Genomic DNA, 27,875 nt, shown 5'->3' on the forward strand with positions numbered 1-27,875 from the left:
TCCTCCAATGCCCACACAATTCTTCTAGCACCTTTCACACTCTCTGTCTCTGCTGCATTCCTGTGGAAATCACGTGGAAAAAGACAGGCACAGGGTCAGGTCTTGAAATTTGTCTTTTTAATAAAAAGGCACCTATAAAACAGGTCAATACATTACAGGCAGCACAGATACCCAAAAACAAGCCTAAAAATTGTTTCAAATAAAAACCAATAAGATGTCTTCACATATTGTATTTATATATTTATATTTATATATATATTTATATAATGGTACAAAATGACTGGGGAAGTTTCTTCATGGGATGACAGAGAATAGGTCAGTCAACTTTACCTCAATGTGAAAGCTGATTCCAGGTGTGTGATTATCCGACATACTGAAAGATGCAGATTTCCAGCATTCGCATTTTGGAACTGGAAAAACATGGCAAAGTCATGGCTAAAAGATGGACAAACCTTTTACTGTGATTGTGTGGAGTCAGTACACAGAACTCAAGGTGAGGAGCCAAGCAATAAACTACAAGACACAAGACTAGACACGGGTCACGGCAGCAGGCAACCAGCTGATGGCAAACCTTGCCCGGGTCTAACAAGAACTGGCTGTCATTGAGCCTCCGAAGGAACTCCTGCCACATTGCTGTTCACAGATATAGTTGGGAGCAGCGCCTAGGGCACAGGGGTGTTAGGCAGCATTTCTTCTCCCCATTGTTCAGCCATCACAGTAGTAGTGGTAGGGCTTACTCCAGGGCAGTGGGATTTTGCAGAAGAGCGCTAACTGCTGCTCCAGAGTCCTCAGCTCTGACCTAGCATCAGGATTTCCGTTTTGTATCCAGGGCTGCTGAGTCAAAAGGCTTAGCTTCTTATTTGTCACTGAAAGACAGGTCTTCCTCCTGTTGCCAGGCAGAAATAGCTTTGCACTGCCATGCCCCTGCGAGCACTCAGCACCAGTCTCCTGAGCACTGCACAGCATATGCCACAAGCCTGCAGGCTCCTGCTGATACAGGGACAATGTGCTGCTGACAGAGTGAGGACTGCAAGCCCCAGGCAACTTTTGTGTAGGGCTGGGCAAAAGGAACAACAGGGGAAGTACAAACACATGGAGATCTCAACCAGGCTAAAACAATAGCTATCTACAGGCAAACAAAACTTTCATATTGAAAATGTTATGGCTTTAAATTAGCCAAGACTTGCTGGTGGGTGATGAGCAAAGTTTGGGACTATAATTGGTATTTGGATGTTTATGAGAAGCTACCAAACAGCTTGAAGTGCAGCCAAGAGAAGCTACAGCCTTTCAGGCAAGTCAGACTTAGAAATGGCTACGTCTGTTTGAGCCACATCGTCCTCCTTGAAACACACATTGAAAGGATCAAGAATCCAACCAGCTAACATGTCAGGTCCAAAGTCTGGGCTGAAGATTATTCTTCTGATCCAACTGCCATGGCAGGAAGGAGAACTTCTTGTGATTGTTCCTGTTTTACCTCTTTAAAAAATGTTACTTGCTCACATTGTATACAACAAACCCAAATCAGGAGGCTACAGCAAGATCCTTCCTTAGATCCAAACCCATGCTTCTCACCCAGCACTGTTCACTACAAAACGCTCCAAAGCTTCAATGTATTCCTAATGGGACTTTATGATTCCATCTTCTCACAGATTGGATCAAGACAGCTGCTAGGCTGACATTTCAGCACCCACTAGCCTCTCCAAACAGCTTGCAACCTGATAAAAAGCGTTGCTGCTCACTCACTACTTGGCAATCTCCCTTTCCAAAGCCCTCTCCTCCCTGCAACAGCAAGCTGGGGAAGGTGAGGTCTGTTATAAGAGAGGTAGTGTGTTAAGCCTGGCTCTGTGGAAATAATCCTCTAAGCAGTGTTCCTTCAGAAATTGTGTGCCCCAGGTTCACCACTGGATGCTGAAATTGCAAGTCCCCAGAGAGGTCCAGAGATACTGTGATGTATGCAGAAACGTACGTGCATCACATCACATTCCCCTCTGTGAAAACACATGGGAAAGACCATCAGGGCTGCATGCAGGATGACTTTATGGAGTACAGAACGGAGAGGGTGGAGTGCATCCAGAAAAGCCAGAGTTGTCCAAGTGGCATGCTTCTGCCAACCTAGGAATGAGAGATTTTTGCAACTCAACTTTGGCCTCTTCTGTCTGAAGCACAGGATGGCCACGCTACCAACACTGAATGCTGAGGTAGAGTATTGCACTCAGGGACAGGTCCTCTTCAAGAGCTGGACCTCTGCTGTGCCACAGAGCAAGGCTGATGCCAGTAGCTCAGGTTATGATGGAGTGAAGACTGCCTGCAAAACTCTACAGATGAAGGACTGACAAGCACAAGGAAAACCTGGGAAAGCATTCAGTGGCAGGGGAGCATGACAGTGGTGAAGGTTAATGGATGGGTAATAGACTGGTGTAGGAAGGCTGCAGAAGATCAGGGTTCCCAGCTAGCATTGGAATGCATGACTTCACTCACCTCAAAGCCCATCTGTCCCTGCACACCACAACACCTTGCCTACAGAGGACACAGCATGAAGGGAAGAGAAGGGAGTAGAGGTGACAGAGCTGGTGAGCATGTTACCATATGCGAAGCCCAGATTCTTGATGCTTCTCCAGCTGAATGGCCAGCATCCTTCCCATCCCAGACACAGCAGCTTCTCCAGAGAGCAGCAACAGCTGCATCCTGTAAAGCTGTGACCTCTGTCCTACTAGATGAGCACTGCTCCAGCAGCTTTTCACTGGGGCTACAGCTCGCCCCCACCACCCCCTCTAATGGCCCTTGGTCAGTGGTAATGTTTGTGTAGGCACAGTTTCCATGTATCCACGGGACTGAGATTTGCATGACACTGCATCACCTCCTCTCCCACACGTGCAAAACCATTCAGATACATGAACACAGGTCTGACGGAGTCATTCTACAATGGGATCTCTCAACATCCTGTGCACTCTGGGGATCCTCCTGCCTCCCCCAAGGAGAGATTTCAATCCCTGTACACTGTTTGACATGTTTTTTTTCTTTCTTTTTTAAAACATGTTTTGAGGCTTCTATTAAAACACAGAAATACAGAACAATTAAAAACCAGCACAATTTTTGCCTTTCCCAGCGACCTATTTACAGCTAGTTCCAAAAACCCTCTTGCACATTTTGGTTGCTTAAAAAGGAAGGACAATTTGAAAAAAAAAAAAAAAAAAAGAGGAAAACAGGGCAAGAAAAACATTTGACGGAGGAAAACCATAAGTGAAAATTTTACAAACTGCCACAGGGTCTGGATGTCCCTGGTCACCACGCAGGGTTCAAAGTAACAGCCCCACTCCCAGCCTCTGCACCACCCCCTCTTCCCCAAAAAAGAAAGGAAAAAGAAACCCAATTCACATCAAGTTTACTGCACATCTGGTTGGCTGTGTAGAGGCGAATCCAATATGAAAAGCACCCCACGTGGTGTCCTCCACCAGCACTGGCCCTCAACCCACCCCCACACAAAGGTTTAAAAATGTTAGTAGGGGCAGCCCCATTCCCTCCCCAGCCCTGAGCACCAGTCAGGGTTAAAAAGGCAAGTTCGCCATGTTCCCAGGCCCAGGGATGTAACTCATCTGGCTGTCCAGGGAGACACTCCTCTGCCTCATCTGGTGTGTGACCATGAGGTTCTGCTGAGGCGGGGGCCCCATCAGAGAGCCCTGAGGTGACATCATATGCCCTGTCTGGGCATACATCTCCCCCGACACAGACATGCTTCTCTGCTTGGCCTGCATCAGCATGAAATTCTGCTGGGCCATCAGGCTCTGCTGTGGAGACATCATGCCCTGGTGCATGCTGTTGCCCATCATGCCTTGCTGGGGCGGTATGCCTGTCCTGCCCAGCATGGGCACTTGTCCAGGATGGCACATGGGCATGCTGAGTCCCCTCTGCACACCCTGCTGCCCGGGGAGGCTGGGAGCATTCATACCTGGACGCACGGGGGGCTGCTCAGCCATCATGTTCTGCAGGTTCATGAGGTGGAGGTTGGAAGGCTGAGATTTGGGTGCCTGGCTGTCACTCTTGGGGAAATACTGCAAGGTGCTGCTTGGCTTCTCTGATGGGATGATCCTGGACAGGTCAAACTCCGGGATCCCCGTGGGCGTGGGGCGGATGACCTCGCTGAGCTCGGGGTCGTTCAGCACCGACGCCACCCCAGGAAGCACGGGCGGGTAGGGGTCACCAATCCGAGGAGGGATGTTCTTTCCCATCATGTGCTGCTGAGGGGGCATCTGGCCAGGCTGCTGGGAGGGAAGGTCCTCAGGTGGCAAAGGCATCCCTGGTGGGTAATGCTGCTGCATCCCAGGGCCACCTCCTGCAGTGGGGGCCATGGGTATGCCTCCAGCAGGAGATGGCATGGCATTGTGGGGCTGCTGCATGCGGGGGAACACGAGCTGGTTAGAAGGAATCATCTGTGAACTGTTGGGCACAGGGCCACACTGCTGGCTCAACGAGTCCTGGGGACCTGGGGGCAGCATCATGGGGTTCTGGGGGGGCACGCCCACCCCTGGCCCACTCGGATGCATAGGAATGTTGGAGCCCAGAGGGTTTGGGGAGGATATCATGGAGGTGGGGGGTGGTGGTTCATGGGAAAGGGGCTGCTGACCAGGCAGGTTCATTCCCATGGGGCTCTGAGAGGATCCAGGCCCAACAGAGTTCAAGTGCAGTTGATTTGGCTGATTCCCCGTCACGCCTAAGGACAGGAAAAAGAGAGAAGAGTTAACCCTTCCCACAGACCTTTCAGGGTTGCAAAATCCAGATCCTGAAAGCCTGCCAAGCAATCCTGCTCAGAATGCCCTGAGCATGGAGCATGATGCTTAGTAAGCAGCTCCAAAATGCACTTACAAAGCACCAATATCAGGAAAAAGTGTCTCCAGCACCCCAAGCCCACAAGCACCAGAGGGCTCTTCCAGCTTCATCCAGTCCCATGCTAGATTTGTAATTTCTTACATTCCCCTGATTTTAGAGTCCTGGCTGGCTCCTACATCATGGTCTCGTCATTTGGGCTCTCAGCTGCCTGAAAGGCAACAAGGAGTGACCCTTCACCACTGCCTGCCAAAGGGTTTGCCACCCAGCAAGCTCCAGTGACCAAACAACCTCGGGTGCTGAGGAGGAAAAAAGCAGAAGAGTCAGCAGCCTGGCACAGGTGCTGTCTGGGCAGGAAGGCCTGTGCCCATCAGAAAAGCAGAGCAGCCATCAGTGCCTGCAGAGGCAGCCAAAGCATTTGCATGCCTGTGGTCAACCAAAGTGACTGCTCAGTGGTGAAAGAGTCAAAAAGTTGATTTTTAGTTTTCAAAACTGCCAAAAATATTTATCAGACAGCTTTAGACCCCTAAATCAAATGGTAGAATCTGTTGGAATTCCCCTTTGGGCTGGTCACTATGTGACAAAAAATACTCATTTGCCTATGTGTCCTCACCAATGCCACTTGTTAGTAGAGCATATCTGGCCTACTGAAATCACAACTGTGCTGCAACACAGCCTTGTCTGTGCAGGCACTTGGGCTCCCCTCAAAACTCCAGACTCCCAAGCCCCATTCAGAGCATCCCTGTCCCACTGCACAGGAACACAAGGGTTCTAAGCAGCAGACCTCTGCCTGCACGTCCTGGATCTGAGAAAACTCCATGGGCCATGAAAACTTGGGCCCAATATATCTACATTGGTAAAGGTAAAAAATTTCCAGGTCTTGTGAAAGAAGGATTCTTCAAGCCAGAGCAGCTCATGTTCTTCCACCCAAGCCAAAAGCTGATGGACATCCTGGGCAGAGGGCAGGGAAGTGCACAGACTGTTACAAACAAGGGTAAATTTAAGCTATGTGACGTGGCAGTCATGGGGAGATCGGAGTTTCTACTACCTCCTCCATCTGCTGCCTCAGGTCCACTGGCAGCCACAAGACAGTCTGACCCCTCGTAAGCCCACCTCCTGACGTAGATACCTGACATACTTCCAGGTGGGAGCATAGGCCGGTCTGGCAGAAGCTCATCATCAGAGGTGGCGATGGTTTTGATGGCATTGTGGTAAAGTGGTGTGGAGCTGGGCATGGCATACTTGGACATCTGGGACATCATCAGTGACAGGGGGTTCTGGGAAGGGGATGGATCTGGAGAGGAAGTAAAAGGCATGTTTGGATTCATGGTGCTAGAGGTGTTGCTGGCTGGTGCAGAAGAGCTGCTCCGAGGCCCAGAAGGGAGAGAACCTGCAAGCAAGAGAGATTAACTTAGTATTGTTCACACACTGTGGCTTCCTCCCACCAGAGAGCAACACTGTTATCTCCTGACAGCAGTGACCAGGGGAGGCTGCAAAGCACAGAGCTGGCACAGTCCAGCACTCTCTGGATTCTGAGAAGGCTCATGCAGAGACTTGCTCCAGAGCAGTGACAAACTTCCACTTAAACCTGTCCCTGACTGCCCAGCACAGACACAGCATTTGCCGCCTGTCCCACAGATCTACCTGAAAAGACCCTGTTCGGACTCTGGGGAAAAAATACTTGCTCTTGCGGGGCCAGACACAGGAACACATGTTCTCCTGCTCCAGAGAGAGCTTGTGGGCTGGAGAGAAACCCTGTCCACACACTTGCCAAAACTAAGCACAGACATGCACTTCCATACAAAACACCCAGCATACCCTGATCCAGTCCTCCGATGGAAGCAGATGAGTTCATATTGAGAGTCTGCTTGCTCTGGTTGACTCCTGGGCTGGGCATGGTGGCTTTGGGAGACGGCACCCAACCAGGGGAAGAAACAGCCATAGAAGGGGACTTCAGGCGGCTTGGTGAGCCAGTTGGAGACCGGACATTGAGAGAGGAACTCATCACTTGGGGGGACTTGAGGGGTCCAGACTGGTTTGAAGGTGGCATGCTGACCATCTGTGAGGGTGTCTGTGGGGACTTGAGATTGGCAGATGGGGAGGTGACCAGTGGAGAATGCACCTGGCTAAGGGTAGGAGATTTGAGGTGACTCACGCTAGGGGAATTCATCTGGTTGATGTTGATGGTGAGGTCAGAGGGCCGGCGGCCCAGCCCCCGGGAAGGTGCTGGGTGCATGTTGGCCAGGTTTCCCCCTGGTGTGGGAGTGGGATTGGAGGCCGGAGGAAGAGGAATGTGGCTGAGTCTGGTGGTGCCACTGACGGGCATGGTGCCCTGCTCAGGGCTGAACATGTCTGAGCCACTGCCCATCTCCTGGGGCAGGCTGGGGTAAGACCCTTGCCCCGTCGAGAAGCCTTGCTGTCCTTGGTTGGGGAACTGTGAGGGAATCATCATTTTCTGGGGTCCCGTTAGTATTGCACTGCCATTGCCATTCTGAGCCCTAACCCTGGCCAGCTCCTCAGGGTTCATGCCCTGGTGGGTCATCATTTCGGGGCCCCTCATCTTCTGCGACATCATCATCTGCTGCTGTGGGGTCATCTGGACATTGAGGTTCATGTTCATGTTCATATTGACATTCATGTTCATGTTGAGGTTGCCAGGGCCCATGGGTGTGTCCATGTCCCGAAGGCCTGACTGACTCATAGGGGGGCTCAGCATTCCCCGAGTGCCTGCAAAATCCATTCCCATTGGGGCACTGCTCAGGCTCTCACCCGTCATTTGCCCAGCAAAGATGGATGGATCCATCTGCCTGTGAGCCTGCATCATCCTTTCCATTTCCATGCCCTGGCTCATGGAGTTGCTGGATATCCCCATGGGCCTCTGCATTGCCACTGGGCGTTTCTCCATGAGCTGATGCCGCAGGATCTCCTCTCTGGCACGGGGATTCATAAACCTTTCTGGGTCCCCTTGCCCTGGTGGGTAGGACAAGGTGCCTTGTGGAAAGTTCCCAGGGCCTCCCATAGTAGACATATCATCGCTCCATCCCATGCCAGGCCTGACTGGCCTCTGCATGGCATTCATGGGCCCAAGAGGATCCAAGGGCATGTTCTGCATCCCTCCAAAGCCAGAGACTCTCTGCATTTGATTCCCAGGGAACCGTGGCCCAGGGAAGGGTGGCCCTCCCCGGAGCTGCAGAGGGTCCTGCACATCCATGGGTCCTCGCAGCTGGCTGCCCATCCCTGATGGCCACTGCTCTCCAGGCTTGCTGTGGTAGGGTGGTGGAGGCCCACGCATCATCATGCTCCCTATTGACTGTGGGATCATGATCTCCTGCATGGGCCGGCCATGGATGCTGATCTGCTCCTCTTTCCGTCGCTTTTCCTCGTAGTACTCTTCCTGCAACTTCCTCCAGGCCACTTGCTCTGGTGTCAGGCTGTCCTGGTTCAGCCGCTGCATCATCATGTTCATCTGCTGTCCCATGTCAGCACCAGGGTGGTGGGGCACCTCGTGCTCCAGGCCAGGCCCACCAAGGCTCTGGGTCTGGGAGATCATGGACTGCAGAGGTTCTTCATACTTCTTCATACTGGCAGGAGGCACAGGGGGCTGGGCAGGGGCAGCCTGTGGCTGAGGGGCAGTGCTCCCCTCACCTGCATTTTGGCTGGACTTCAGGAAGGGCTCGGCCTCCCCACTGCGCAGCAACAGACGCTCAATATCTCTCAAGGTCTGCAGAGAACGCTCTCGGTGCTCCAGCTGCTCCTTTGAGAGCCCTTCTGAGTTCATGGTGTTCCTGGGGCCCAGGCCTGCCTGCCCATTCCCTGGCAACCCTGGGCCTGGGCCCTCTCCAAGGAGGCTGGAGCTGGGTGTGGCAGAGGAGTCCACTTGCCCAGGCTGCATGGTGGTGGCAGATGCAGTAGGCGTATTTGGATGGTTACTTCCAGGCTGGTTGTTGCTGCTATTGTTCCCCAAAGAGTTGGGAGTCAGATCTCTCCGGCCATCTTCACTTGTCCCTTCCTGGGGCAGGTTGCTGGGCGCTGGCAAAGGTGTTTGACTGATGGCCTGAGGTGGTGGGGCTGGAGGCTGTGGCGGGGGAGGTTGTGGCTGACTTGCTTGAGGGGCCAGTGGCTGGGACTGTGGAGTGTTGGCAGTAGGAGGGTTAATTGGAAGTGGCTCAGCAACGCCCAGCACTTTAGGAGCAGGTGGTGCCTAGCAGAGAAAAGGGGAAGAAACTTGAGCAAGGAAAGATCCTAGGAAGGTACTCTTCCCTGCACCCTGCAGGAGACCCCTCTGTCCCAAAATGAAACTTCATGGCAGTTCACCTTCAATCTTTGCAGGAAAAAAATGTAGGTACTACTACATGATATAGGAACGCACAAGGAGGTACTCTGCACACATGGCAGCAGGGGAACATGCCATGCCCCATCCCAAACTTTTCACAGCTGACAACAGCAAGGACTTGTGCCAGAGATTTTGCAGCAAAGCAGCTTCCCACTCGACTGAAAGGGCATTCTGGCAACCCCTTCTTTCACAGCTGAGCCAGAGGATGGGGGAGAATGGCCACATCAGACAGGAAGGGTAATAGCTGGCACCATGTGCCAACAGGAGCAGTTGGTTCACAGGTAGTATACCTGGTCTAGCTTTGCCCGCGGGACATTCTGTTGATGGTAGGCCAGAATGGAGTCAGCTCGGCCCTGCAGGACAGCTTCTGCAGCTCTAGGGAGAGAGCATAAATCACTTGAGAACAGGCACTGTGCCCCATCCGACCCATCCAAGGCCCCAGTTGCCACCTCCATTCTTCAGTTCTGCAGGAAGAAGGAAATCTCTGGAGGTAACCAAGAAGGGGGAATATTCTCAGAGTCCTCCCATCTGTCCTGCACAGACCCCAATGCATGATCACTTGCTGTTCAGCTTTCCTCTTCCCATGTCCTGCGGCAGGCTTTGCTTTGTGCCTGCTGTCCTAAGGTGGTTGTCACCAAGATGCTCTGGGATCTCCCACACTGAACCTGTGGTACAGCAGAGCTCTAAAGCTAAACAGACTAGGCTAAACAGACTAAACTAACTGCAACTGCTAAGACTCTACGGCTGAGACAATGCAGGACAGAAGAGTGAAACTGTGTGGACCATGCCATGTGTTACATTACACTCCCTGTGACACCCACTCCTTAGATACTTTCAAATCAGACCACCAGCCCCCACTGCTTTGGGTGAATCATTTTGTTGGATGACGACTAGGTGGGCTCTATAGTGGGTGAAACAGAGTGCAGAGCCAAGCCTCACTGGGAGGAAGTGGGCATTTAAGTCTAAGTTTGTCCACCTGCAGAGGCTGCCAGCATACCTCATTAACCCCAGGGCTTTCCCACTCTGTGCAACCAGAGAGACACAGGTTTTTCCAGCTCTCTTGTGCTCAATTGCTGCATGCAGCAGGCAGGTGTGACAAAGCCGGCCAGGTGTGACAAGGCCAGCCAATACTAGTGGGGGAGGTACGGGGTTTACTGCTTACGTGTTAGCAAGGTGCGTTGTAAAGACGTAAACAAACTGTGAAGGCTGCTTCCCTGTTCCACCGCCTCCGCCTCCTGCAGCCTCTGACCGCAAGCCAGGGGCAGCACCATGGGGCACGCCGGAACCACTGCTCTCGCTCAGGTTAGGCAGCGGGTTGGACCCTGGGCCAAGCTGTGGGGCCGTGGACATCGCAGGATCTGCTACATGACAGCCTGCGGAAGCAGAGGAGACGAGCTGCCGGGCAGGCGCTGCTGCCGGGTCGGAGCCCGTGGGCGGCACGGACGAGCCACCAGCGGGTGGCAGCACTGGCCCGCCCGGCCCGGGGCCGCTGCGCACGGCAGAGGTAAGTGACTGTGAATCGTCAGCCGTTATGAAGTAAGATCCACAATTAATATTACTAAGCACTGCAATTGCCAGAGGCATGCCTTGCCTTCCTCTATCCTCGCCCCTTAACTCAGCTGGCTCCCTGCTCCCCTCCAGCTGCCTCTCCCCATTGCAGCAGCTCCTGCAGCCCGACCTTGCTACCACACCATTTGCACAGGAGACATCGCTGGGAACCCGGTGTGGGAACTCAGGCGCTGCCTCGTTGCCAGCCCCTGCCCCTGAGCAGCCCCACCGTGACCCATTCCCGCCAGGCAGATCTGGGAGCAGGCTGTGACAAGAGAAGCAGCACTATCCCTTCCCGCACAGGCTGCACAGGCTATGGACTGTGCTGAGAAGTGCAAGTGGATGTTCTGGAGACGATGGCAACAATGCGCTGGCAGGCACAGAGGCCACCCTCTCCTTGCTTTTCTACATGTTCTCCGGCAGACAACATGGGCCCCTCCGTGGTCCCACAGGACCTTGCCCCATCTCTGATTTTCTCCCTGTTACAGTTTGAAAGGAAAGTGAACTGTAGATATAAATGTCAAAGAATACTGATGCTTTTGGAAAACAGAGGAGACCTACACTTCATTGTCCCAAAAACTGCACATCTCAGGCCAGCTCAGCTCTGCCTGAACCACTGCCAAGACCCCAAGAGCCTCTTTAGACTGAGCTGTCTTTACAACACACATGCAGAGAGAAAGGTGAGCGGCCTGGCACAGACTCAGCTGCTCACAAGGGCAATGCACATCGCACTCTAGCTGCCATTATGACCAGGGCAGTGTGGCCAGAGCAACGTACAGCAGAGACATTCAACCTCAACACCTTTCCCTCCAGCATCTCAGTAGCATCTCCACAAAACAGGTCCCAGACTTCACTGCATGGCAAACCTTCACACAGCACAATGATCACCAACTGCAATGGGCCCCCACACACTCAGCTAAGTGAGCACACACAGGCAAAGCTAAAGGTGCCACTGTCATCATCAGCCCTCCTGAGTGGTAGGAAGGACCTGGCTTTATTCAAGCTTCAGAGCTGGTAAGGAGGCAGTCACTCACTGTGTGCACTGCTGAGGGGTTTGTCGTCTTCCTCGCTGTCCGGCCCAGAGCACCATTCATCACCACTGTATGGCTGCTTCCTTTCCAGCACACACCGGCGCTTACTACGGGGAGCCACCTCACCTGCAAAGGGACAGGGCCATCAGAGGTGCCTAAGGCACTGAAAGGCTGGAGTCCTGTCCAGCTGGGTGCTGCATGCTGGCAGTGCCAACTCAACCAGGATGCGCTGAGCAATAAGCCTTATTCTGACATCTGCCCAGCACTGGTTATGAACCTGAAGCATCTGCTCAGTCTGAGCTCCTTGTCTTAGCAGCCAGATCTAGTGAGACTTCCCTGTGAGAGCCAAAGTTTCAAAATGAGATGTATTTCTTGCTGCCTGCACACAGGATGTGTCTACCTGCAGTTCCAAACTAGAGAACTTTGGGCATTAATTGTAAACCTAAAGGGTCTGTGATTCAGCAATTAAAATCTGACTATAGAATGGGAGGGCGCATTCACATCCTTTGTAGGAACAAGAGACAGATTCTGCCTTTTATTGACATCAATCAGGCAGGGGCTTTCCTGCTCTCTATAAACTCGTATGCTCCCCCCACTGCCTCCATCTCAGATGGGACTGATGCAGCTCAGAGAGGAAGTGGCTTGCGTAAAGGCACTTAGGGACTCAGGGAGAGCAATCAGACACAGGATGAGTAACTTCCAGTTGTGTGCTTTAACTAATGAAACATTGTGTGACTTTACTTTTTTACATTGTCTTTTTTACATCATGACCATATTCACATGATCTGTCAGTGTATTAGGAAAACAGGAGATTCGGGCATTTCTGATCAAGCCATTTTAATAATTTTCCTGTGGAAGTGTGGTTACAAGACAGTTCTGGGACAAAACTGCAAATGCCTATGATCAGTGGTGTATGGTTACCCCTGTAACACTGGGGGCAGGAAGTCCATCCAAGTGCATTCTACCTGTTCTTCCATGGCACAGCTCTGGCCTAAGCCAGTCAGTCGACATGGCTTTGACTGTGGTAACAAATCCTTAGGGGCACAAGCCAGAACAGAAGCTCTCCGTCTGCGAACTGGGTGTGAGTCTTCATTGGAACCAAGGGCACCACTGGAATTTCTCCTCTTACAGCTGTCTGGGAGATGCTCAAGTATCCTACACAGCCACTGAGCACAGAGCTTGATGGAATGCAAGAGGTTACAGGGAAGGCTGCTGAGGACAGGGAAGGCAAAGCATTTAAAAGCACTGACTCAGCCCTTTTCCAGAAGCCACATGCTGTAACACAAGAGTTATCCATTGCTGATGAAACCACAGAACTGTTCAGACAGTGACCCTTGTAGCACCTTCTTGCTAACCGTGACTGAGTTGTTGGGCAGCTGTAACACCACAAAGCAGCTCTCTACCAACACCAAGGAGCTAGAAAACAACTCAGTCTCAAGTTAGAAGTTTGCACATTGCACATGCAGGGGCATTTGGTGTAATTTCAGCAAACTATGCTGTTGCTTAGATGGCCTCAGTAGCCTGTGAAAACCAGTGCCAGATTATGGGTATAAAAAATGGTTTAGGGAATGAAATGCAAAGCAAATGAGAATTCAGCCACTCTGGTCGAAAAACTGCAGATGTGACAAGAAGTGATGCAAAGTCACACAGGCAGCCAGGACAAGCCTGAACAGAACACAGAGCACAGAAACCAAAAATGCTCCCATCCCAAGTCCTGCCAGGATGTTTGTAGCAACTGAGAGGAGGACATGCTGAGGCAAGGTCTAGGAGAGCATTACCTTTTGATTCTGTGTCCTGTGATGGGGTGCTGGCTTCTCGCTGTTCTCCAGAGTCCACCGAGATGCTTCGTTCCCGCTTCACCTTGCCCTTCAAGGAGCTGAAGTTTGGAACAGTGTTCTGGCTATTTTTCAGTCCAGAGTTGCCAGGGGAAATCTGAGTGGCCTTGCTGCCATGGCTGCCTGCCCCCACACCCTTTGAGCCCAAGTTACAGGTGGGTGCTTGGCTCACGTGGTGCTGGGCCAGGGCACTGCTGCTGCCTGCCTTGCCATGGCTGGGCAGTTTGTTGTCAGGGTGCATTGGCTTGGCTAAAGATTCCCACAGTGCCAGTGGAGGGAGCTCCCAGCCCCTTAGATCAGAAACCTGCAAGAGAAAAGAGCAGTAAGTCAACACAGTGTCCCTCACATGGGTGCAGCTGCTGGAGGCACAGGCCAGGACCAGTGCACTGGGGCTGTTACTTGGTCACAGGGCCAGACAAAGTCCATGGCAAGGCAAAACCCAGAGCTGCTCATGCTGGGAATTAGCCTTGGCCCCTTTAAGCAAAAAATCCTGCTCTGCAGTTTCTCACTCACATGCTGACAAGCTGAAAACTCTCACCCAGGCATGGCAGACTTGCCAGTACTTCAAGGAAGAGCCACAGACAATGAGCGCCCTCATTTCCAAGGCCAAGACGAGAAATGGGTGCTCCATGCCAGCCTGGCCCTTTGGTGAGCAGAAGGATGCTCAGAGCTATTTTGCAAGTGTTCCCAGAGCTTAGATGACTTTGTGACCCTAGAGAGAAATCTGGTGCCCTACTGTTTTCAGGGACTCCTTTTGCTGCTAAACAAGTTTCCTCTGCCCTGCAAAATACACAAAAGACAACTGAGCAGACAGTCTTGACACAAGCCTATAAAGAGAAAACTGAGACAGAGCAGGGAACAAAGGTTGGGGCAACTGAGAAGGAGGCAGTGGGTTGCAAGGCAAGGGCAGAGCCAGGAAGTGCAGGCATTCATCAAACAAGCTCTGCCTCTCCCAGGACCCTGAGGGACAGTCCCAGCTCCAGCTTTAAGGCTCAGGGTGAGGGGGTGTGCACCATTAGTGGAAGCTTCCAGCCCAGCAGGATGATGCAATATGCCACAGGCCTGCTGGGATAGCAGGATGATGCTCTCCTGCTCAAAACCCAGCTCAGCTTTCTGAATAGCCCTGCAGGCTAAGGCAGATTCTGGCAGAGAAGAGGAGGTTAGGGCAGAACACAGAGGTTTCTCGGCTGAGGGACACGCATGCAGGTAACCAATGGTGCAGCAGCCTTCCCTTCAGGATCTACTTGCCTTGGCAGAGTCTCATGCTCACCCTGGGAATATTCCCCTTGAAACTCTGCACAGGCATTAGAGATGACTGGGACGCAGCTCCGTATCACATTGTGTATTCTAGAAGGCCACCAAAAACCCTTGGTCCAACACATAACTCTGGTAACTACACCCTAACCCTGTCACGGTCATTTTTACTTCTTGGGGAAGCAAGAGGCAAGGAGAGTAAACCACATGTTCATGGAAGCTGAGGTATTACTCTGCTTCCTCACATCCGCTATATGCTTTGCGTGACACCACCACGATGCACCTGAGAAGCTTCCCTGTGCACAGGCTGAGGAATTTCCCAGCACGCAAGGAGGGCGTTGCTGTGGTCTGCTCCTCCCATTTGGACCACGCAGGCCAGATGCTGCACACAGATTTATTCTGCCACCCAGGGACAGGAAGCACCAGCACCAGACCAAACTCCATGTGTCTAAATAGTACCACAAGAGCTCAGCAGCAATACACATGCTGCTCCTGGCTTGCTGAAGGTGAGACTGGAGACACCACTAGCAAAAGCCAAGTGCTTGCTCTGCCAGGGCAAATCAGTGCACCCTTGCGAAGAAAGCAGAGTGAAGCACATTTGGCAGACCCATAATCGCCAAAAGACCATGATCACCAAAAGGTGCAGGCTACAGCTTGTCATGCACTGTGAGCGAGCTCTGTGCCTGCAGAAAGGGTCTTCTCTGCAAAGGGGTCTTCTCAGCACCTGCCTCTCTGCAAGCTGAGCTGAGGGCTGCTGGCATGCTATGCAAACACTGCTGTGGCACTGCCCGCCCAAGCATTCTTCCTTAGTTACTGGGATCCTTCACGCGCAGCTTGGCCTATCATTGCTTCCTAGCTAGGAGTTGTTAGTTGCTCCCTCCTCCTCCACCTCCACCCCACACACCTCGGTGAGGGCTCTACTCTAGCCTGGAGGAAGATGGTGAGCTACAGTGCTGATTAATTTTCACAGCACATAAGGGAGTTGCTAGCCCTTTAAGTGTCAGCCAGTCTCGCTTGCTTGCTCTTGTTCTCCAGAGACCTATTAATAGCAGCTGGAAAGATCACATCACTCTCTGGATATTTATACCCCTCATTCCACACCAGGAGAGATTTATGTCAGAGCTGCTGTCCCAATGCCTGCCCAATTGCTCTGTCAAACCACTTGCAGGGGGAGGAGAGCTGAGGGGGGAAGGAGACACAGAGAGGGCAAGCAGGGAGGAGGAGAAGGTCCATATGGCACAAGCCTCAGCATTAAGCACACATGCTGTCTGCAGCCACTGGCTGGCCAGCCAAAGGGAGTCTTCAGCCCCACTGGAAGAGGTTGCTGCCAGACAGCATTCCAGAAAGCAAGCCCTGCAGCAGCTCCTTCTGCTGGTGGCCCAGAGGCCCTCCCCCACCTCCGTTTTGCCGCACTCACAATCCCTGCAATACTCTGCACCACAGTCCTGGGGGTCACAAACCCACTGACACCATTGTGCAGCTACACCCGCACCAAGGAGGTGCTTCCATTTCAACAGCAGGTTGGGAGATCCAGCTCTGCCTGTGGCACATCTGCACGGGCATGATACTGTGTTTGTAACAGATTCCAAAATGCTTCACTGAAAACGTGAATGCTCAGCAGCACCATAGCACAAGCCTAGTACAGACCAGCACGGTGAATACTTCAGGGAGGGAGGAAGAAGCCCAGGGCCCTGAAAAACCCATGCCTGCACAGTCCACAGATTCACCTCCTGTCCCTCTGGTTCTCAGAGGTGACTGCATGGAATGCACACCTCCATCCCAAAGGACAGGCAGTTGCCACGACAAAACCTTCAGGCACTGCCTGCAGCATGGATGAGCATCATCAGCTGTGAGGTTCCTCCAGAATGTAACATCTGGGGGGCACTTACCCTCTTTCTTTATTTTGGACTAGGCTGGTGCTCCAGGGAGGTCATTCAAAACCTTGCCTGAGGCAGGATGGAAAGCTACCCTGAGCTGATAGGGGGACCTGGCTAAACCTGGAAAGCCCTCCCTTCGAGTGTCCTCTCAGAGGGATAACACTTGCCTCAGAATTCCTAATGAACAAATGCCAGAAGCAGCTGACCGAAGATTCTGTTCTGCTTTCAGAAGTAGCAACAGCTGGATTATGTTGCACATGGATAGCAGGGACCCGCCTCAGCCTCTCGTGTCTGGCCGCAGCATGACAATAGGCATCTCGGCTGCTGTAAGCTCCCTCCACATACCCTGAGATTCTAACTAGATTTCAGCAGGCATGCCATACATCTGGGCCATAGAAGATAATTAACTAGAAAGTAATATGCTGACACCAGGAGAAAAACAATTCAAAACATCTTAAAAAGAACATGACAAATAGAAGACTGCACAGAAATCTGTCTTCCTCTGCAATTTAGCAACACACCCACTCCAGCCTGGTAGTTTTAAAGACAATAGAAAACTTAATTCCTAGTGGTTCAAGCAAACAGATGAGATTCCTGGCAGGCTCCTGCTTTTGGGTGCCCTGATTCCACCATCATTACACAGGGGGACAACCCAGCCAACCTCATGATAGGAGGGAGGCTTTCAAGGCACAGTATCTGTTGAACAAAGGGCTACATCCAAATGCAGAGAGTGTTTGCACCTGATACATCTGAAAAGCCACAGCTTCAAATCTAAGGCTGGGACCATAGCAGACAAGAAATCTTGAAACAAAATAACAAAAACTGTGTTTAGTAAGCCTCCTCCAGTAAAGTCTGAACAGCAGCAGAGGGAGAGAAGGAGTAACGTCTGGGCAGGAGAGACTGGGCTGACATTTGCAATCTGGGAATTGCTAGCTGATAGTTAAGAAACCTGAAACCTCGCTGCATTCCCGGAAGACTTTCTGGTGAATCATGCTCCCGGGCTCTCTCCAAAGGACGACAACATGGATTCCCAACACTGCCGTAAAGAATCAGGGGCCCATGCCTGCCAGCAGCCTCGCAGCTTCCACGTCTGAGAGCTGGCTGGCATTGCTGCTGTGCTGTCCTTCTTGGAAGAAGGCACAAGAGAGGAAGCCAGGACAACAGAGCCATAATGATGCAAAAAGGAAGACGCTTTGTCACACCTCCCTCCCACAACTACCAAGTTGTGCATACACAGTGGACATCAGAACCCAGGCCTCCTGAGCTGTGCTGTGTGTTCCACAGCTCACTAAAACCCAACGTACAAGACACCCAACATACAAAATGGGTTGTGACACGGTGATACAAACACACAGAAAGTCATTGAACCCTTCTCTGCCAGCCTGTCCAGGAAGTAACAAGACCATGTTACCATTGCAAACACCCTCTAAGCACACAACCTATGCTGATAACCACCCAATCACTCACTACAAGATGCAACCCAATCCAAATCCCATGGACACTACCACAAACTCATGCTGAACACCTTGGCTTTGGAAATAAGAGGTCCTAAGCAAGCTGAAGGGCTTCTTGAAGAAAGACATTAGGCAAAGAACAGCAAGAGAGTCTCCACAAACCCACTGCTCCCTCCTGAGATACCATGCACTCCAAATCTGGATGAGATCCCTAGCACATGACCCAACACGAGTCCTAGATTACCAGTCCTCCCAGGGTTAACAGCAGAAGGGGTTGAACACCTCCAAAAAAATACCATAATATGTCAATAAAGTCAGTGTATTACATGGAGGGAGAGACTAGGACAAACTTTCCAGAAGTGAGATTTCTGAGGTGTGAGACCCTTGGATCATTTCTGATTTAGAAAAGGCCAGAATCAGAAACTTGACCTTTCCCATGCAAAAATAGTTCTTTCAAAACAGTCCTTCTCACAAGACGGTTCAACAGGTTTTGAATCTGTTCCAGTAAGAAACAAACCCCTCAAAACCAGTAGCAAAATAGCATTGCTATCAGCCAGCCAGCTCCAGCCAAGACTCAGGGATGGGTTCCAACGCCAGATGAGCCTGAAACCTACCTGAACCCAACAAGCACAGCTGCAAGGCAATCCGCTATATAGCAACCAATGACTACAGGATCATCTCCCTGACCCCAGTAAGGGAATGCTTGCCTGAGTGTTCATCACCAGTGACAACAGCTTTAACCCAGGCTGCTGCTGCTAAAGGCATTCTCATTTAAGCTTCGCTTTGGCCAGACAGACTCAGAGACATTGGAAGACTGGGAGTTCCACTGGGCAACTCTGCTGACAAGTCATCTGTTTTGAATGTGCCATGGAATTATCTTGCCTTTTATCATCAGACTGATAAACTGGAGAAGCCCCTTTTCACTTCTATTTGTCTCTTGAATCCTTCTTGTGTTCTTTTAAATGGCAGAGAAGGTGGTGCCCTCGACAGTTTTATGGGAGGGTTCTAAAAGACGTGCAGAGAGAAGCTAGTGCTCTTTTGAATCCTAGGAGTTCTCTGAGTCATTTTAGCAGGCCCTGCTGATCTCCTGCCACTTGGAGCTGTCTTGAGAATCATGCGTTTCTGTGGGGCTACTTGGCCACAAGTTGCAAAGGTCTTCAGGAGGACAAAACCTCAGATTCATGTTCCCTACCACCTAGGGACATGCATCCCATGTAAGGTGGGTGGAAACTGAGGGTCAGAGACACCAAGGTGAATCAGGAATGCCATTTGATTTGTGCCTAGCACCCTACAACCTCTCTTCTGTCACAGCTTCAGCCTAATCAGGGTTAGAAAACCTCTTCTAGCCCTTACTTGTCTCCCTAGTTCAACAGTTTCTCCCACTCCTCCTTACTGCAGCACCAGTGAGAGCTTGGTTTCCTGTCCTGTGCTGAGGGAGTTTCCAGGTCTAATACCAAATATGCAGATTCTTCTAGCTTCCCAGTCCAACTGGTGTGTTCCCTACAGAAACCCTGCAAGCACCAGACATTACTCGATAATCACATGTGGCTCCTTTGGGATGATAACACGGAACTGCTTCCTACAATGCCTAGTGTGACTTGCAGGGGATGGGTCAGTGAGAGAGAGCCGCAGGAAGCTGCGGGTGCCCCACATGAAGGGTAGTACAGCCACCTGTATGCTGCAGCTTGGCAGTCTGCAGTCGAGTAACAGCATGTCAGGAAGCAAAGCCAGAAATCTCTTCCAAAGGTATTGCTGCTGCTCAGGGAGCTTCAATTTCCTCTGAGGCAGGATCTCATCCTGCAGTATATGAAATCTGGCCAGGAACATGGGCTGCTGTGACAACTGGACACCCCTACACCGTTTTTGGCTGTGCTGGGATGCACTAAGACAAGTTCACCTGTACATGAATGGGGCAGTTTCCCTGAGAAAACCTTTCTGGAAGATAGCACCACAGACTCCAATGCAAAACCAGAGCACAGACCTCCCTGGACAGTTGCTACACAGGATGAAGAGATCTCCTCAGGCCATTTCCACTGTATTTGTGCACTGGGCTTACTGGGACTGGGCAAGTAATGCTAAAAAGCCTAGCTAGTGAGCTATGCCTCACACTGCCTCTGCTATACCCGGCTGTCTTGAACAGCAGGGCTCACAGCTGAGACCTTAAACCCTCACCTTTTCCACAAGAATTGCAAGGGAGACAAGCCTTGCCTAGGGTCACGCAGGTCAGGTAAACAGCTGATGTAGTTGACCCTATGAGGACAGTCTTTCACCTGCATCTAAGATTCAGTAACTGCTTTGAGATCCTTTGGAAATAACAAAAGAAGTCTGCAACGCCAGCAGTGTTCAGGATTGGAACCCAGCAATGCCAGAACTTCATGAGGAGCTTCCAAGCTTTAACGTAACAGTTTCTGCTCTTCTTTTTATACAAAAGTCTGTTTATAGGGCTCTGTGACAGACTAGCCATCATCAGCAGGGCCATCACACTGCCTGCCTTCCCTGCCCCCTGTCTCGGAGACACAAGGGTTCCTGAGCACTGCAGGGTCTGCTGCCTATGGCTGGTCCAGCTTCATGCTGGCTGTCCAGAAGCATCAGATTTTCCGGGTGCCCCACCTCTGGGCCCGAGGGGGAGCCTATGGTACAAAGCCACTAGGTGTCACCGTCACCCAGGGCATCCACAGCCTGGCCAGGGCTGAGCACAGGCCAACTCGCTGCACCTCCTGCCAGCGCAGCGGTGCCTGGGCTGGGGCACAGTGTGTGCACCCGGACCCCAGGCTTCCTTGGCACCTCAGCCCTCACCCCAGGGCCTCTGCAGCATGCCGAGGGTTGTGCTGGGGAGCAGAGCCATGCACCACATCCCTGCAGCAGATGCTTACTATGTTCATTTAGATTAAAGCAGCATGGAGATGCCTGTTGCACACTGCAAGAGAGGGCTTGACATCCCATACCACCTTGCAGAAAATCTCCCTGAAACGCTAGCTCTCCCTTTGAGCAAGTCCAACCTGAAGAACAGCACAGTCTTTGCAGCCAGGGTCTCAGTAGGAAACTCTTGTGGCAGGGACTCCCCTACCACCTCTCTCAGGGACGTGTACCCCAGTTGCACCCTGCTGTATGACCAGCAGTGCAACAAATTTGTTTGCCTTTGAGGAGGCTCGAGGCAGAGAGCTGGGAAAGAATTGGACTCTTCCTATGCCCAGTCCTGGCACTAAATGTAATATAAAAAGGACACACCTGCAAAAAAGGAAGAGGTTGGAATATCTGCAGGCCTGCAAATTGCTTGGATTGCAGCACCACGTCTGTGCAACTGGGAACACACATATATGGACCTCAGCACTACTGGGGAGAGGGAGCTGACAAGAGAAATACGGGGAAGAGGAGGAAGCAGGGTGGCTGCCTGAACACCTTGCCTCCACACTGCTCTCTGCCAGCCCTGTCTGTAGAAGAGATGCAGTGAGCTGCTGAGCACTCCTCCAAGATTATAAATACCAGGCCCAGGAGCAGCAAACGCTGGGCCCTATATTTAAACCATGGCTGAGGTCACTTCCTTTTCTCAGCAGCTCCCTCCAGCCCCCACCCCGTTGCCTTCTATTTGCATGCCATCATGACTAAGGCACATCGGGGTGTAAGGTCATAGGGGAAACAGCTATGTAACTACCTCGCAGGAAATTCCACCCTGGGAAACCTTTCACCTTCCCCAGTGCAGAGAGGATCAGCACAGGCAGCTGATCTTGCAGCTGAGTGGTGGCAGCTGCCTGCAAGCAGTACTGGGACTACAGTGTTGGGCTGGAAAGGGAAAAAGAGACCTCAAGGAGAGGGGAGCCACTGCTCCCCATCTGGCTTTACTATCACAGTTTGGGCTAGCACCAGTCTGGAGAGAGATTTCCCCATTGTGCACCCCAAGACAGCAGTTGCTCTACCTCCTCACCATGCTTCACCTTTACCCCCAGAAGCCTTCTCTCCATAGGTAAAGCTGAAACTACCCAGCTTCTGCCACTTGACAGGTGCAACAAGCGGCATGGCCTTCCCCACAGACCCGTCCCGAGTCCCAGAGGCTACTCTGCCGTTATGCAAACACTCAAGCAACTCACAGAGCTCCTCCAGAGACAGTGATCTAACCCTGGCCAGACCTCCAACCACCCAAGAGGAAACAGGCAAAAAGAGCTAGGAATTGCCTCATCTTACTAACTACAGTCCTCTGGGGAGGCAATAAGCCCTCTGTAGCAGCAAATGTACAGCCACAGATTAAGAGAAAGGCCCAGAGGCAGCCTGCCCTGGGGGTCCCTCCACAGAGCCCCTCTTCCCCACCAGGAGAGAGAGATCTTAGCTTATGACTAGCCAAGTGGGCAAGGGCTTCTGACATTCCTCCAGCTCTGAGGTTTGCAGGAGGCTTTAGGGTTTGCAGTAGTCCTTGTGGCCAGAGGCCAAGTGCCCAGACTCTGCCAGATAAAGCTCTGAAGCAGCACTGTTTGCACTAGGTACAGTAGCTGGGGTCATCAAGTGCTCCCAACTCGGCCTTTGGTCCTCCACAGTTAATTCTACTTCTCCCCTTATTTAAGAAACAGAACATACTAAGAAAAGTTATTGCAACAACAAAGACCAGGGTACAAAGGAGGGAGAAGAGTGCAAAGACTACCTAGTGGGAGGAAATAAGAGATCTTCTGGAAGCAAGATGGGCGTTTAGGTAATGATAGAAGCAAGTCAGCATTGGGGTTTGCAGAAGAATTAGTTGGCAACTTTCACAAGGTATTTATTAGATTTCAAAGTCCTCAGCTGTTTGGATTACTGAGCCAATTCTCCAGTCTCTGAGCTAGCATGAGATACATCGGGGTGGACATCTCTGAAGACCGACATCCAGAAAGTTTCCTGTACAGAGTCTTAGCATGCTAGTCAAAAGCCTCTTCCTCTCCCTTATCCCATGGATTCTGGAGAGGAAGTTTGTGACATAGCAGCGGTGTTGAGGCAGCCCGATAACCCCTGGAATCAGCTGATCAGAAAACACACAGAGCAGAAAGCTTCGAGGAAGCACAACTGCTATTGAAAGGCGGACAGTACAGAGCTAGTGCGCAGAGAGGGACACGATCGTCCAGCTCCCTTGGCCAGCGACAGGGTACTTGTTGTCCTCTTCAGCACACGGATATTGTGCTTTGGCTCCGAGCCTGCACCCGCAGTGAGGCACGCCTGTGCCCTCCAAGGCTCTGTCTCCACAACAACAGGAACCAGAAGCCACAGCAGACCCTGAGCAGCTCATTGGCCCAAGATCACGTTACAGGACAGGAAGGAAGAAGGCACTTTGATCAGGCTGGAATTGCTTTAAACCGGTCCCACATCAGTATCTCAGCCACTGGAATTAAGCCCCCAACACCCTAAATGTCCCATTCCTAAAGACATGTCCTGCTCTGGCATGCACATCGGGGCCTAAGCAACCCAGCCACTGGCAGCTGCTCCCAAGGAAAGGTCATGGCAGAAAGCAGCCTAGAAGGCGGCAGAGAGCCTCCCTACGCCTTGTCAGAGGAAATCAAGGCTCAACAGGGCCCTACCTTTCTGGTGTATGTCTTTAGCACAGGCACGTGCTAGCTGTCCTCAAAACAGCAGCAAGAGGCGATTATAGAGGCAGCTGGCAGAGACAGGCTGGTGCTCCCGTGCAGCTCCCCTCCTTGCACTCAAGGGCAGTGGGAGTTCCTCCACCTGCCTATGGGACCTCCTGCTCCATGTATGCTCATCCTGCAGCTTGCTCCTGGAAGGCAGAGGGTTAATGATGCCCAGGAAGCTGCAGGAAGCCTCTTCCTTGCCCTCTCAGGAACAATGGGGCCATTGTGGGAGACTGGGCAAGTGTGGGCAGATCCCAGGACTGGCAGTTACTCAACTGGGTGCCCTATGCTCCTGCCAGGTTCTCTCTCTGCCTCCTCAGGTAGGAGGAGAGCGGGTGGCTGACAGCCCTTCTCTGCACCCTGGAAGAACACTGGCCAGCCCAGCCATAGGAACACCACGTCAGCATGCCCAGCAGCCCTGCCAAGCAACCTCACTCCTACCGATATGTCTGGGTACAAAATGCAGTCAGACAGCCACAGACACAAAGCTGTCAGATGACACCACCAGGCAGCAGACCAGACTGTGAGCTGGCTGAGTGCTGCCAGCACTGCCAGCTTCACACCTGGATCAGCTTTTGAGATATATGGGGGAATGCTGCAGGAGCTGAAATCAGTTTTTCTCACCATAAAGTCACATTTCAATTGTGGGTGTAAGTGCTGACCTGGGACTAAGAGCTTCTGGGAAAACTGGGAACTCCTCCATGTGACACACAGGCGAGCAGTGAGAACACAACTGTGTGTGGGGGGACTGCTTTCCAGGCCTCCACAGTCTGAAAGCAGAATAAATAAGCAAGGAAGCAAGCAGCTCCAACATACTCCCACTCTCCACAGATTTTCATCTCCCATGCCCAGCACATCAGTGTACAGAAAACTCAGGGATGCTCTGAATTTGCACCCTCAAAGCACAGAGCTGATCCCCAAGGCAAGACCAGCAGCACTCTATGTCACACTCCCAAACTTTCCAGCAGAGCTTCATGCCCCCTTGAGCATGGCATCAGGGTATAAAATAACAAACACAGCTCATTGAGGCATACCCTGAGCATCTGCATGAAACTTTTGGCCAAGCACCTGACTCTGGACAAACAGCCTGACTTAAGGCTGCTGCAAGCCACCTCTAACATCAGAAATGCCTCTGGCTGGTTCACAGGAGATGCAGTGCAAAGACAAGTGGAAAACAGCCCTACAAGACTCAGCACTGCCTCCCTGGGATCTCCACACTAGGTACAAGCTGGCAGGCAGAGAGTAGCTCCAAGTATCTGGATTTGCTGAAGTCTCAACAGAGGAAAGGTGCAGCCCAGGTGCATGCTGTGTGTGCCACTGTGCACAAACCATTGCAGCTCAAACCCTATGGGATCAAATGCCTATATCAATTGTGAGGGAGGAATATCCTTTTCCACTTGATGCTGCAGCTGCTTCCCCATCTCACAACTAGACTCAATCTTCCAATTTTTAGGAGCACGAATACAGGCCATCATTCTCTCACCTGGCACCACCAACTCTGCCAGTAGCACCCACCTCTGTTTCTTTTTTATCCAGTCTCAGCGTCCTGCACTAGCTTCAGGAATGCCACTGCTCCCTAATTGTGCCAGAGGAGAACTGAAAATCAGCCTGAGCAGACTCACACAGTTCCCCAGGTCTGCACCCCAGTTCATGCTTTCAGAACCAGTGTCTTCTTCCCTGCAACTCTAAGATAACTACTCTGCCAGTCCTTTACATATCCCACCTGAGGGCGTGGCTTTTTTCCTTCCCCCCAGATCACTTTCTCCCATGTCTGATACTCAGCTCTGTGAAGGCCACTTCCAAGACATGCCCGACAAGTTTAATAAAGCACTGCCTCAGACTCCAAAAGGGAGGCTAGATGCTCTCTAAGAAAGGACTGCAAATAGAGCTGTCACTGCAAACCTGCCATGTGCCTCACTTTGCAGCCAACTCTGTTCAACAAAGCAGCACAACCCCCAGATGGGTTTTGCTCTTCCCTAAATGCTCAAGCACAAGAGTCCAAGATGAGGGCAGGTAAAAACATCTGATGGATTTGACAGGGCAGGGTTTAATCTGTATCTCTTTAGAAGATGGCACTCCTGAAAGAAAACACAGTATCTGCTTCCAACAAGGAAAAGGAAGAATCTGGGTAACCTTTTGCTAAGAGAGAAAAAAAAAAAAAAAAAAAAAAAAAAAAAAAAAGGAAAAAAAAATCAGGGCAAGAGGGACAAAACAATCTTTGTCCTCATTTTCCTGGTCACGCAAGCACAGGGCAGCCGCAGTACTCGCTGCCCCAGCTTGGTCAGCAAATAATAACCACAACCAGCCCATTTTCACTGAAGCTTACAGAAACTAGGCTCTATGGTCTAGGGAAAGCTGCGTCCCCTGAGAAAGAGGTAGAGCATAGATGGGATTTCCAGACTACACTGATAATCGCTTACAGAAACCAGATAGGACAGCACACCCTCAGAGGTCATCGCTCGGCTTTACCATGTTTGCTCCAGATGCTGTCCCTTTAAACACGGCTCCAGAGACCACACAAGGGTTAAATCTGCCTATAAATATCTGTTCTCAGCAGGACTGCTGCTCTGAACCCTCCAGCCATCTGTTCTAGCTTCCCCCCATCTAAGACTCTAACATCTGAAACATGCTCACAATTCTTAAGAGTGCTCCCAAAAATAGACCAGTGCCATGGCTTAGCTCCGTTGTCAGTGTCTGTGAGCACAGGAGCATGTATACCAGTGCCTGTGCCAGCACAAGCCTGGAGTCATGCAAATATGAACACGTCTGCCTCTACGACAGCGAAGAGGCCTGCACCAGCATGGGTCTGTTTGCATCTGTGCCAGCATGGGTGTGCCGGCTTAACTGCAAATTCATGTGAGTCCACACAAGCATGTTTATGCTGGTGTGAACCTGTATCTGTACACATGTGCATGTCTGTACCAGCACACAGGTATGAGAGAAGGCAGAAGCCTCTCTGCTGGTGATTGTGATGGAAGTCCTGCTGTGCCTTCTTCCTCAGTGGGACAGCAGTGCTGCAGGACACAGCCAGGCACCTCTCCTCCTGCAGCCCAGCCCTCCTTGGCCATAGCACAGGAAGTATCCAGGCCATGGGCACTCCAATCTAGACAGGGAGCTTACCCTGCAGCACAGCAGGGAACAGAGGACACCAGTTCTCTTGTTCAATGCTTGGCTCAGCAAATTCAGCAGTCCCACCTCTGGTCACCAGAACCTCACTGCGAAAGCAAGTAAAGCCTGATACATGTGAGGCCCAGGACACACCACCCTACTCGCATCCAGCTGCAGCTTGCAGGATTTTCTAACATTCCACAGAGAGAGCCTGGGCAAGGTTGCAGATATAACAGCTTTGGAGCAGAGTGGGCTCCAAGTCTTTCATAGCTCTTTCCAAACATCACAGACATGAGTGGGTTCACTCTTCTGACTGCCAAGCCCATTAGCCTCACTCCACATGGGCAAATCCAGGAGACAACAATCATCTTCATGGCCAAATGCAAAACAGGAAATGAGCTGTCAGCTCCCAAATCTGGACATACCGTTCAGGAGCAGACAGACCATTCTCCTAAGCATCCTCAGGACGCAGTGCTGCCCACCTGCTCTGTGCCAAACAAAGCTTATACTCAAACGCCCATTATTCACTGGAAACCATCACAAAGAAGCTCAGCCCTGGTTGCTGGCCCTGCTGACACCATAGGATGATGTGCATGCATGACCCCAGGGAGGGGACATGCAGTGTCCATCCTCCACATAGTGACAACAGCCCAAGGATGAGATAGCAGCTACATTTTCATCTCTAACTACTTCCACAAGAGTGATTTTCCCTTCCAGACAAGTAAAACAACAGACAAAGCTCCAAACACATAGTTCCTGGCTGTGCAGGATGAGGCTTTTTTGGAGTGCTCCATTTCTACCAGTCTCTAACCGCCATGGTGATGGTGAACATCTGTCACAACACAGCACACGTGCTGCTAAGCCTCCTTGTCCAGCACACACATGCACACACACACACACACACACACACGGCACCCTGGTGGCTAACACTGCGGGGGGGGGGGGGGCGGGGGGGCTCCCTAAAAGCTGTCCCTATAGATGTGGGCCAGTGGGAAAGACCAAGTCCACAGAAGTGCCATTTGCCTTTTT

The 27,875-nt window shown here is 51.6% G+C and overlaps 1 protein-coding gene across 6 annotated transcripts in view; it reads right to left on the reverse strand.

The window, feature by feature from the left end:
• The window catches only part of BCL9L (BCL9 like), a 76,853-nt gene that overhangs the window by 10,745 nt on the left and 38,233 nt on the right, over nt 1–27,875 (reverse strand). For 2 of the 6 annotated variants that reach the window (XM_083877895.1, XM_083877896.1), the window contains exons 2-8: nt 13,512–13,872; nt 11,737–11,859; nt 10,317–10,527; nt 9,445–9,529; nt 6,640–9,022; nt 5,951–6,211; nt 3,947–4,708 (exon numbers count right to left, since the gene is read on the reverse strand). In XM_083877895.1, coding sequence (XP_083734021.1) covers nt 3,947–4,708; nt 5,951–6,211; nt 6,640–9,022; nt 9,445–9,529; nt 10,317–10,527; nt 11,737–11,859; nt 13,512–13,872 — 4,186 coding nt within the window. Of the gene's footprint in view, nt 1–105; nt 4,709–5,950; nt 6,212–6,639; nt 9,023–9,444; nt 9,530–10,316; nt 10,528–11,736; nt 11,860–13,511; nt 13,873–27,875 lie in introns of those variants that run through there. The other 4 variants (XM_083877892.1, XM_083877894.1, XM_083877897.1 and 1 more) reach the window with 3 other exon arrangements.

Source organism: Zosterops lateralis (genome assembly GCF_965231275.1).
Source record: "Zosterops lateralis genome assembly, chromosome: 25".
Lineage (NCBI taxonomy): Eukaryota > Metazoa > Chordata > Aves > Passeriformes > Zosteropidae > Zosterops > Zosterops lateralis.